The sequence below is a fragment of the Trachypithecus francoisi genome, unplaced genomic scaffold, assembly GCF_009764315.1.
Source record: "Trachypithecus francoisi isolate TF-2019V2 unplaced genomic scaffold, Tfra_2.0 Lachesis_group16, whole genome shotgun sequence".
Classification (NCBI taxonomy): Eukaryota; Metazoa; Chordata; class Mammalia; order Primates; family Cercopithecidae; genus Trachypithecus; species Trachypithecus francoisi.
In genome coordinates this window covers 34,048,100-34,060,146 of record NW_022681461.1, presented here as the reverse complement: position 1 = coordinate 34,060,146, position 12,047 = coordinate 34,048,100, and the positions used below count along the sequence as shown (strand labels likewise).

At 45.3% G+C, this 12,047-nt stretch overlaps 1 protein-coding gene across 1 annotated transcript in view; it reads right to left on the bottom strand.

Annotated features, from left to right (window-relative positions):
* SLC1A1 (solute carrier family 1 member 1) overlaps positions 1-11,620 on the bottom strand; it is a 103,492-nt gene extending 91,872 nt beyond the window's left edge. Inside the window, exon 1 of the mRNA XM_033237233.1 lies at positions 10,905-11,620. Coding sequence (XP_033093124.1) covers positions 10,905-10,995 — 91 coding nt within the window. The 5' untranslated portion in view covers positions 10,996-11,620. The remainder of the gene's footprint in view (positions 1-10,904) is intronic.
* Positions 11,621-12,047: the final 427 nt, after the last annotated feature.

Genomic DNA, 12,047 nt, shown 5'->3' with positions numbered 1-12,047 from the left:
TCCTGCCTCAGCCTCCCCGGTAGCTGGGATTACAGGCATGCGCCACCATGCCTGGTTAATTTTGTAATTTTAGTAGAGACGGGGTTTCTCCATGTTGGTCAGGCTGGTCTTGAACTCCCGACCTCAAGTGATCTGCCCGCCTCAGCCTCCCAAAGTGTTGGGATTATAGGCGTGAGTCACCGTGCCTGGCCAAAGTGCTGTAGTTTTAACCATCTGAAAGTGCTATACCCAAACAGTTGTCACAGAGAGATTATAAGAATAAACACACTGTGTGGCCATGTGGACCCTCTCTGAGGGTGTTTCTGAAGCCAAGTTCCAGTCCCAAAGGCCGCTATTACTTCAACATGCAGACCAAGCAGAGAGTCACATGATAGCAGGAGAATTATTTGAATCTGGGAGGTGGAGGTTGCAGTAGCCGAGATCGCACTACTGCACTGCAGCCTGGGTGACAGAGTGAGACTCCGTCTCAAAACAAAACAAACAAAATAGAAAAGGCCATTTAAAACACTTTCAAGAGCCTTCCTAGACATGTGGAGATCTGTTGTGACAACTGCCCTGTCTTGGACACAGTTAGGGACTCTGAGACTAAAAAAGGGCTCGAGAGTGGTGACCTCAGCATGAGTGCAGGACTGGCGGGACATCTTATCTTCTCAGGGCTGGTTCTGGGGTTTAGTGGTAGAGAACAAGGCACTGTATCCCTCCCTGTCTTGGCTGAGTGGGGACCGCTGCCCAGAGCTCACATAGCTGAGGCTGGGCCTGGGAGAGGAACATGAAGCATCTGTGAGCTGGGAAGAGATCTGTCCATTCCAGAAAGTATAGGACTATTTACTGGAAAGGAAATATTCTACCTTTGGTAATGGAACAGGCAGTCAGCAGATAATTTTCAAAGTAAAGTAGTAACATTTCTGGCAAAGAGTGAGTCACTGAAACACTTCCTTTCCATTAACAGAGGTGTTACTGTGGGTGTACTAATTACAACAGGGCACTCTTTGTTGCAGTTTGGGGCTGTTCCCTCAGCAAGTATAATGTATTAACTCCTAAATCAATCTCTTGGGCGCAGCAGGGTGCCTCACGCCTGTAATCCCAGCACTTTGGGAGGCCGAGGCGGGCAGACTACTTGAGGTCAGGAGTTCGAGAGCAGCTTGGCCAACATGGTGAAACCCCGTCTCTACTAAATATATAGAAAATATTAGCCAGTTGTGGTGGCAGGCGCCTGTACTGCCAGCTACCTGGGAGGCTGAGGCAGGAGAATTGTTTGAACCTGGGAAGTGGAGGTTGCAGTAGCCGAGATCGCACTACTGCATCCAGCCTGGGTGATAGAGTGAGATTCTGTCTCAAAACAAAACAAAACAAAATAGAAAAGCCCATTTAAAACACTTTCTACTTTAACAGACACTGCTGTGGGGGGTTTAAATGGGCCACTCAATGTCATCTAAAATGAGTTCATTTTCTTCGAGAGTTCTTGAGTTGTCACAGCATATGTGACCCCAAATCTCCAGTGACACGGGAAATTTGCAGTACCTCAGGCGAACACAGCTTCCCTGGCACCAGGCCAGCGTGTCACGGACTCCCTAGGACAGTTATTTTCAGTCTCGGTTCTGTTAAAGGTAATCACAATTTCTCACAAGTAATTAATGTGGAAAGCTTTCTCTCTTTATAAGCAAGTGCTCTCACATGCATGCACGCTCTCTAACAACTGAGTCCTAATCCTACCTTGTCTGACGTAACCCAGGCTTTACCCATCTGAGCTCCACCACATCCTGAATTTGCACACAAAAATTTTCTACACAGCATGTTTTCATTTGAAGCTTTCTTTATTTCTTATGCCCAATGCTCAAATTTTTAACAGGTGAGCAACTTCATTTTGTAGTGTTACTATACTAAATAAAACACCATATCTTAAGCAACATCTAACAAGATATTCAAGATTTGCCAACCATTAGTGATTTATATTCAAAGTCTTCCTCATAGGAAGCATTAAGATTGTATATACCAACCTGCATGTGCAGAGTCTAATATGTAAAATCATTTTAAAGATTCATTTTATAATTTTGTGTTTAGATCATTTTGTTTGGGGTTTTGATTTGATAGACTTGAGTTATATATACCTTGCATAGAACAACCAAAAATCAGAATCATTTCAGTGATGCTTCAAATCTGATTCTGATTTGGCTGCAAAAATGAAAACACCAGGCATAAGCATTCAAAGCCCAGTTTCCTTTCCTAATTCTTTAATATGTAGAATTTTGGCTAGGCCAGAAGGATCTCTAAGGTACTTAACTAAGGAGATAAGATAGATAGATGAGAGATAGAGACACATAATATAGGGTCGGGCCCGGTGACTCACGCCTGTAATCCCAGCACTTTGGGAGGCCAGAGGCGGGTGAATCACCTGAGGTCAGGAGTTCGAGAACAGCCTGGCCAACATGGAGAAACCTCGTCTCTACTAAAAATACAAAAATTAGCTGGGCATGGTGGTGGGCACCTGTAATCTCAGCTACTCGGGAGGCTGAGGCAGAAGAATCGCTTGAACCTGGAAGGCAGGGGTTGCAGTGAGCCGAGAACGTACCACTGCACTCCAGCCTAGGTGACAGAGTGAGACTTGAAAAAAAGAAGCCTGGATGACAGAGTAAGACTTGGTCTCAAAAAAAAAAGATACATAATATATACACATATATATTATGTATATAATACATAATATATACATACATATATAATACATCATATATACATACACATATATGTATATATAGACACAGAGACCACGTATCTCAGTATTTTAGAGAACATATAAGCAAATTCATATATAAACACATACACACACACACATATATATGTATTTTCAAATGAACTTAACTCACTATCAACTCCCAAATTTCTAGAAAATATTATGGAAACCAATTAGTAGTGCTCAGTATTTTGCTAATATTGTCATGTCTGTGGCATGCTATGGAGTAAATATATTAATACAAACTAAATATGTATGACTAAACTAGCAACCTTGTCTGTTTTCATCAGTTTTCAGAAATATATAAACATAAAGCTATATTCCTCATTAAAAGCAAAAGTCCCCATTACATAGGAATAACTATGCCTTTTTTTGTTTTCCCTATGTCAAACTGATTATTTATTGTTGTGGAAATCACTGGTTTTGAGGATATAGGAACTAGGCTACTCCTGTCATTTTAAAGAAACTATTATTTTGTTTAGTGTTTTTGGAGTATTGTGTACTTTGCAAATATTTTAAATTAGAGACATATAAAGTCCAAAAACATACATATATTAGGTCTTCTATTACTGTTGTAATAAACAATCTAATAATACTGACATAGAACATATTACCATGGAAAGAGCCTCGTATACAATTTACATTATTATCCCTATGTCACTGATCAGCAGTTCAAACATAAAACAGTTGACTCAATGGCAAGGTCATTTTATCATCCTGTAATGCCCTTTAACCCCCACTTAGCTCCTTACGGAAGAGTTCCTCTGGCTCCCAGCAATGAACTGTGGAATGAATACACAGTCATAAAGCTAAAGGTTCTTAAAGCTATAGGACTCTCAGAGGTTTTATAACCTAAGTCAACAATTATTAGCACACATACCACTAGTTCCTGACCCTAAGCCAGTGGCAGACAGCAGTAATCAATTTCAGAACTTTGTTTTCAACTCTTTTTCAACAAACATCATACCAGATAATCCACTACCTATAAATGATAAAAGATGCATGAATAGAATCTTCTTTGCTTTCCTAGCTAAGCTAAATCCCTTTCTTCTTAATAAGAACCAAAGACTCAGAGAGTGTAGGTAGCAGATACACTTTTTTGAAAACTAAAAAAAAATAGTTTTTAAGAGTCAGTCTTATTACTTTATGGCTCATTTTATTTTTTAGTGCCTGTGAAATGTAACAACAGGGACCTCAAGGGGTCTGTAATCTAGTTTTGAGAAAGAAAAGATTAACATGCTTGATATTTATACAGACTCCTTAAGTGTTAATCTATTTTGCTGACATAGATCAGAGGGGGCTGAAACAGGCAGAGCAGAATTTATGGAAGTAACAGAGTTTGATCTAAGTTTTAGGCTCATTTGTTCCCTTGACAAAAACGGACAACCTTTTACTAACTCTCTGGGTCATAAATGGCTCAACAATTCAACAAATGTATTCACCCTACTGTGCAATGTGACAGGTACTGTGGACACAGAGAAGAGCAGCACAAAATTCCTTCCCTTAGGGTTCATGAGTTGGTGAGGGAGGCAGAAAAATCAGAATACAGGGTAATAAATATCACACAGCAGCAGGAGAGGACAGTGGTTAGAAGCAGAGTCTCTGGAGCCAGACTTCCAGGGTTTGAATCCCAGCTCTGCCCTTGACCTTGGGCAAGTTTCTTAACTCTCAGTTTCCTGAAAATATGCTTGATGGAAAGATTAAATGGTTTAATACCTATATAGCACTCAGAACAGTACTTGGCACAGAGTAATGGATACATAAGTCTCAAAAAAAATTTTCTGTTTTTTTAAACCACGCAATTTGTGGTAATTTGTTATGGCAGCCACAGGAAAGGAATACAATGCTTCACCCTTAACTCCTCCCTTCCATCTCAGGAGTATAAAGTCCTGTTCTCTGTTCAGGGCCAATCCCCGACCAGGTCCCTCCACTTCACGCTGTCTTCTACTGTCCCAGGCCTCACTCCACACAACATCACTCATTGTTTTCTCTCTCTTCTGCATTTATTATTATTATTTTTTAGAGACAGGGTCTTGCTCTGTCACCTTGGCCAGAATGTACAGTGATGTGATCACGCTCACTGCAGCCTGGAACTCCTGGCCTCATGTGATCTTCCCATGTCAGCCTCCTGAGTAGTTGGGGTTACAGGCACACACCATCATGCCTGGCTAATTTAATTTTTATTTTGCAGAGACAGGGGTCCTGCTGTGTTGCCCAGGCTGGTCTTGAATTCCTAGCCTAAAGCAATCCTCCCACCTTGGCCTCCAAAGTGCTGGGATTACAGACATGAGTCACCATGCTCAGCTGCATTTTTATTGTTAATGATCACTTCTCTTCAGGTTCGGTCAGACTCAAGTCACCTTAAAAAACAAAAAACAAACAAAAACAAAACAAAACAAAGCTGGGTGCAGTGGCTCACACTTGTAATCCCTAGCACTTTGGGAGGCTGAGGCAGGAGGATAGCTTGAAGCCAGGAGTTCAAGACCAGCCTGGGCAACAAAACGAGACCCTGTCTCTTAAAAAAACAAAGAAAAGAAAATACTCTCTGGATCTTAAATATGACTTCCACTTTCTCTGAATTCTTTCACATCTAAGTGCCTCCAAATAAAAGCCCAGAAGGTCACGTCCCTGTCCTTTGTATCCCCAACGCTGTTGAACACCCTCCCCAGACCCTCTCACTCCTGCCCCTGAACCTGTCACCCATACTGTTCCTGTTCTTAATTTCTATCACACGACTTCCGGTTTCTCCTGTGGGGCCCTTCTCTTCCCAGGCCTCTAATGCTGGGGTTGTCCAGAACTCTGTCTTTGGTCTTCTCCCTATTCTCCCACGATAGGTTCATTCATTCTCCAAGGCTTAATCAGGTCCCTGACATACTCTCTTAAGTCGACACTCCACTCCACGTTTGTCTCCTGAGCACCAGACTTACTTAGCCAGGTGCTTCCTGCCTTCCTTTGCCCAAACACCCCTCTGACTCCTCGAACTCAACATGTCCACCGTGGAACATGCCGTGTTCTTTTCCAAGTCGGTGCCCCTTCCAGGACTCTCTGTTTTGCTAGAGATGGCCACCGCCTTCTCCCTTGGACCAAATTCAGCCAAGCCCTGCAGGTTAACCCCAAGCAGCTATCTTTCCATTCTGTTCCACTCCTGGCTGCTCAGCTGAGGCACCCATCTCCCCTTTCCTGGACCTTGGACCTGAACTATCCTATTGCTCTGCCCCCAGCCTTACCTCCACTTCATCTCCTCCTACTCTCTCCCTCCCTCATTCTACTCCTTGATGTTTCTCACACAAACTAGGATGTTCCCCAGATACCTGTGCAACTTTTTCCTTCACCTCTCCTCAGTCTTGATTCAACTGTCACCTTCTCAGTATGGCCTCTCCTGTCACCCTTTTTAAAACTGCAACCCCCCACCTTGCCAGCCCACTCCCTACTCTATACTACTCCAGAACACTATTGCCATCTAACATACTCTATACAGTAGGTTACCTATGTATTCTGTTTATGGTCTTCCTCTCTCTACTTGAACATTAAGTCCCATGAGAACATGCCGTGTGACCTGGCTCTAGAACAATCCCTGGTGCACAGTGGGTGTCTGATACATATCTGTTAAATGAATGAATGGCTTAAGTGTTGATTACTATAGGGATATTCCTAAACAGTGCTGAGCCAAGGTTCTGTGCAGGTGAGGGACTGGGCCTGGAACCAGCGTGAACCACCGCTGGGCCCTGTCCTCAAGGGCTAGACAGACAAAGCGGGAAAGCCTATGCCACGTCTCAAATTAGCACTTCCAGATGCACGCTACATGAGCTCCAGGGTAGAGACATGAGGCTGGGCAAGGGTATTACTAAGACCATGAAGAAGCTGTTTCTGATTTTAGATAATGGAATCAGAATCTATGCATGATTGCTTCCTTTGTGCTCCAAAGAAAACACTTTAGAATGAATAAGCTTGCCAGCTCTGTCATGTAAATGCCAATACCTATTGCCGTTTCTGAGTAGCTCTAAGTTGAAATCACAGAGTTTTCAAATGACTGAAGTAATGGCATAACTGGTCTGGAGGGAAAGATTAGGTTTGATATTGTGAATAGGGTGAGGATATAAGAAGTGCCTTAACAACATTATATACTATATAATCATTATTGGATGACCCGAATCAGAAGGCTGGCAGAATTCTCACTTAGTAACTCTGCTTGGACAGAATTCCCACTTAGAGCACAAAACCTTCTTTCAGAATTTACATACTTAAATTATATTTATATAAATTATATGTTTAAATATTATATTTAAATGAATTGAGGATTAGCGATTAGCCTGTGGGGCACAAAACAAAATAATTCATTCTTTCCATTTCCCCTTTAAAGAAATGAATAATACTACGGAGACAGTTACTAGCTCAGACAGAGCAGGTCATCAAAACACTTGAATCACCCTAAATTATACGTGGGACACTAAGCAGAACAGAGACAGAGACATAATATGAGATAATTTATTTCACAAGAAAATACTAATTTTCTCATAATCAAATTATTCAGATTTACCTTAAAATAACAACTATTGAGTGCTGAATATATGCCAGCCACACAACTGAGTATTTTTCACATTATCTTAAACACCTCTAATAACAAACAAGGTAATGACTAATATCTCCAATTTCCAGATGAGGAAACTGAGGCTTGTAGGGAATACACAATTTGCCTACACGATAGAGCTTGATAGTACCAGAATTCAAATCCCAAGGACTTTTCACTCCAGGCTCTGTGCTCATTCTACCCTTCTATGGAAGCAAAGAATAAGCCTATAAGAATTATAATGAAAGCCGTGAAAATGTTCCTAGTGGTATTTTAGTAGGGGATAGAGGATTTTCCTGTAAAAATTTAAGATATTATTTTCAGGAAGCATGTAGGGTGTCACAGAAATTAACAAAGATGGTCACCTAACTATTCAATCCCTTCATCTTGTGAACAAGAATTTGAGAAATGTTTAGTTCTTAGCATTTCCTTGTCCATGAAAAGAGTGAACTTCCACTCCTGATAAAGATGACTTTTATTACATTTCCCCTCATGTACTGTATCTTGAAAAATCAGGCTTTAAGCTGGCTCATAAAAATCTTTGCCCCTTATTTCTATAACCAAATATTTTAAAGTGTCAGGGCTACTAAATTATAGTAGTGACTGAACATCGCATTTCATTATTATTTCTTTAAATTTTTTTTAGAAATAGAGATGAGATCAGGCCAGTCTCAAACTCCTGGACTCACTCATTCCTGCCACCTTGGCCTTCCAAAGTCCTAGGATTACAGGTGAGAGCCACTGCACCTGGTCAGGGACCAAACGTTTCAATGGCTATAATCAGAAAATGATGTTTTGTCAGGATAGTTAATAAATTTCACAGTTTTTTTCTTTAAGGTCCATATGCTCAAAAGTCCGGAAGGGAGGCTGCATCAGAGCTCCTGTGATTTTTCTGGATCAGTTAAGGCAGTTATAAAATAAACTCTTACTATCATGATCTAGCAAGGGTTTATGAATAGACTCAGTGCCACTGTTATAAGTCACCGGAATTTCACTGCCAGTTAAACAAATCAGCCCTTACAGACGACACAAACAGAAGTATGATTTTCCACTCAGGCCCAGTACTCTGAAGAAAAAGGAAAAGGAAAGGATCTCTGTTAATGGGTACATTGGGGGTGGTCTAGGTTTGAGACTTCTCAGACCAGAAGCAGGACTGCCCTTTGTTGCCATCTGAGGGAGCAAATATCCAGGAAGATTTCAGCTGGGCACTTGATTTTTAAGTGGTAACTTTCCTTTCTGAAGAAAAGTACTCAAACCAAGCTCTTGGGGCTCACACACATTAAAACTGGAGGAAAGTGCCCATCTGAGACCAAAGGCCATGTCTGCAAAATGGGCATGTACTTCTTCTTGACCCTGAAGACGTATTCATGCAACTGATTCCAAAGGCCAGGGAACAATTGCTTAAAACTTTTTCCAAACCAGCCTCTAGTGAACTGCATGCTGACTGGTGGTGTGCAACACTCGGGTAACAAGTATCTCTGGAGAGCCCCATGCTGAAAAGGCAGGATAACTCCACTTTCACAGGGAATCAGGAGGGAGGCACAAGCCAATGTTTACCCTGCAAAGTCTTTTTTTTTTTTCCTTTTAGATAGGGTCTCACTCTTGTCACCCAGGCTGGAGTGCAGTGTCGCGATCATGGCTCACTGCAGCCTCCACCTCCCTGGGCTCAGGTGATCCTCCCACCTCAGCCTCCTGAGTAGCTAGGACTATAGATGTGCACCACTACGCTAATCTTTGTACTTTTTTGTAGAGATGGAGTTTTGTCATGTTGCCCAGGCTGGTCTCCAACTCCTGGGCTCAAGCAGTCCTCCTTCCTTGGCCTCCCAAAATGTTGGGATTATAGGTGTGAGTCATCTTTTTCTTTCCTTTTTTTTTTTTTTTTTGGTGGATTCTTCGTCTCTCACCCAGGCGGGAGTGCAGTGGCACAATCTTGGCTGACTTCAACCTCTGCCTTCTGGGTTCAAGCAATTCTCCTGCCTCAGCCTCCTGAGTAACTGGGATTACAGGCGTGAGTCACCTCGCCCTGGCCCTCTCTCAAAGTCTTCAAAAAGAGATTTAACAACTAATCCTCGACTCTTATCACTAGGAAAACAAACAAAGCCATCTCTTCTCTTTTGCCTAAAGGAGATCAAGTCGTTCTTTGTAGCATATGCCATTTAAATATAGTGGAGTAGGATAAACTTTCCCTTAAAAATGTCCAAAACTGAAAAAAAAAAAAAATTCCAAAACCACTTGGCACTTGTTGGGGGAAATAGTCAAGATTTGCTTCTCTACTTCTCTCCTTTCCTCCTACAAATAGCCTCTGCTAGGGTCATTCCAGGATGTTATTTATTTACTAGAAACCTGACTTTCCTTTGCACAAGGTTCTGGAGAATCCAATCTGACCCCAACAATCCCATTAACTTCCAAAGGCCATTTCCCCGCCCTATTCCCACCCTAAGGGGAGGGGGCGGTTCGGAGGGGAAGCAGACAACACCATATATTCTGAGATTAGGAGCAGCAACTGGAGAGGAAGGTGCTCGAGTTTGGGAGGAGACAAGCTGTCCCCACTTGCCTTTTCAGCAAACACAGCTGCAGTTTCCAAAGGGAAGGTGGAGCCTGCTGAGGAATCCACATTCCTCAGAGGGTGCAACAGCCCTCACCTGCTGAGGAGCTATCATGGGAAAGGAGATAGATATGGCCCTAATCCCAAGGAAGTGCATCCCCGGGCCAGAGCTAGAAACACACAACCTTGGCAAAAAATCAGAATCTAAATAGGAATAACTCATACCTCTGAGCAATGGCTCAGACATCCACCTGGTCCAGTGATCTGTGAGGGGTGGATCACTTAAATACACACTTGTTTAAAAACAGGCAAGGATGGCTTAAACATTATTTTAAATACAAAAGCAACGTGGAGAGCAAGAAAGGCAGGAGGGGAGGCGGCTGAGTTATCTTAACTCTCTTCCCCCGTGACCTCCCGCGGGCCACAATGGCACATCCCAGAATTCAGGCACGAATGTGGCAGCTTTTCAGAGCCCGGGTGCAGGCAGTAGACGCTCGCCGCGTGGGAAGGCACCGTTCCACGCACTGCCCATGGTGAGCGGCGACAGCGTTCTCAGCCTCCCTCCCCCAAGGGTCCGGCCCATCCCGGAGGCCAAGGTACCTCTTCCAATTCGACGGAGAACTGTAGTCCACACTCAATCTCTGTACGGGCAGCGTGGCTGGGGGTGTGGGGATGAGGAAGGTGGCGGTGTTAGGGGGAGATATGGTGCGGGATTAACAAAGAAAAAAATCGAACCCTGTTTTCAAACGAGCAGAACCAAGAGCTACTTGCTTCCCTTTCCACTCCCAAGCCCCTTTGATCATTTTGGGTAGAGCAGGAACCAGCAGCTCAAGGAGCACTCAAATGGGAGTCCCTGAGGAGCTTTGTTCTTATTGTGCAGTAATTAGAGCGCTTGAGGGCGGGGGAGGGAAGGCCCCGCGGGGGACTCGAGGCTAAGGCCGAGGGGGCATTGAGGGACCCTGCATGGAGTGTGCCAGCGCCAAGCCCACCCTCACAGCCGCACGCGGCCTGGGCGCAGAGAGCATGTGAGGGTGCGCTCATCGCCCACCCGCCGCGCCGCTCACCTAGCACCACCGCGGCCACGGTGGACAGCAGCAGCCAGTTATTCTTCAGGAATCGCTTCCACTCGCATCCCTTCCTCGTCGGTTTCCCCATGGCTGTCGCCGCTATTGTGCCCTGGGCTCGGCCGTGAGCGCGTGGGCTGGGCGACCCGGGGACCACTGGCTGCTTGGCGGCGCGGCGAGATGCGGGTGCACAGGGGAGAGGTGAGAGCTGGCCGCTGCAGTCGCCGCGGTCACCACCGCTGTTGCCGCCGCCACCCGGGATCGCGCACCGCGCCTGCCGCCCTGCCAGCCCGGTGGTTTTGCGTGGCAGGCGCGCCCGGCTCCTCCTGCCGCCGCCGCGCTCTGCGGCGCCCGGGCCAACCAGCGAGGAAGGAGGGAGGAGCGGCGGGCCCGGGAAGGAGGGTGGGTGCGTGCGTGGGGCGCCCGGGGTCCCTAGGGAGCAGGCGTGGGAGGGCGCCCAGCGCTGCGGCAGGAGCTGGGGTGGCGTCTCCGGGAATCCTGTGTCCCGCCCCACAGCCTTCCACTGGAGTCTGTCTCGCTTTCCACGTCCCACTCATGCTAGGTCTTCGGGTTCAGGTTTTTCTTATGTCCCTAACCCAGAGAGGCGGAGCCACTGCCCTCCTTGGCGTGGACTTCATCCTGCACGTCTCCCTCTCCGTTCTCCACACCAGCTATTTCCAGTGCCGGCACCCTAGAGAACGGGTGCCCTTTCGAGTTGGGGGAAGCTGATTCTGCCTTGGGTCCCTCTTGCCCCGCTACGCAGGCTGGGATGTGCCAGCAGCCGCGAAAGTCTGAAGCCTCTGGGAGGAGAGAAAGGAGTCCTGGGGCAGAACAGGGCTTTGGAAACTTTCACGCGGAGCCTCCAGTGCCCCCACAGGGATTACTAATGCTCCTCTTCGAGTCGCTGGAGGTGATTTGTCTGTGGACACTGGGCTTGGAAGTGTTCCCTGCACAAGGAGATGATGATTTATCTTAGAACTTTACTTCCGCTCCTTGTGACCACAGGCCCTGGAGCATGGAGGCTTGGTGCAGTAATTAGGACTGAGAACCGGACCGGGAGCTGTTCTGGGGAGAAAGTGGGCGGTCCATCCCCTAAGGTCCAACGGATTGGAAAGGCAAACATAGGAGAAACTAGGTTAGTGG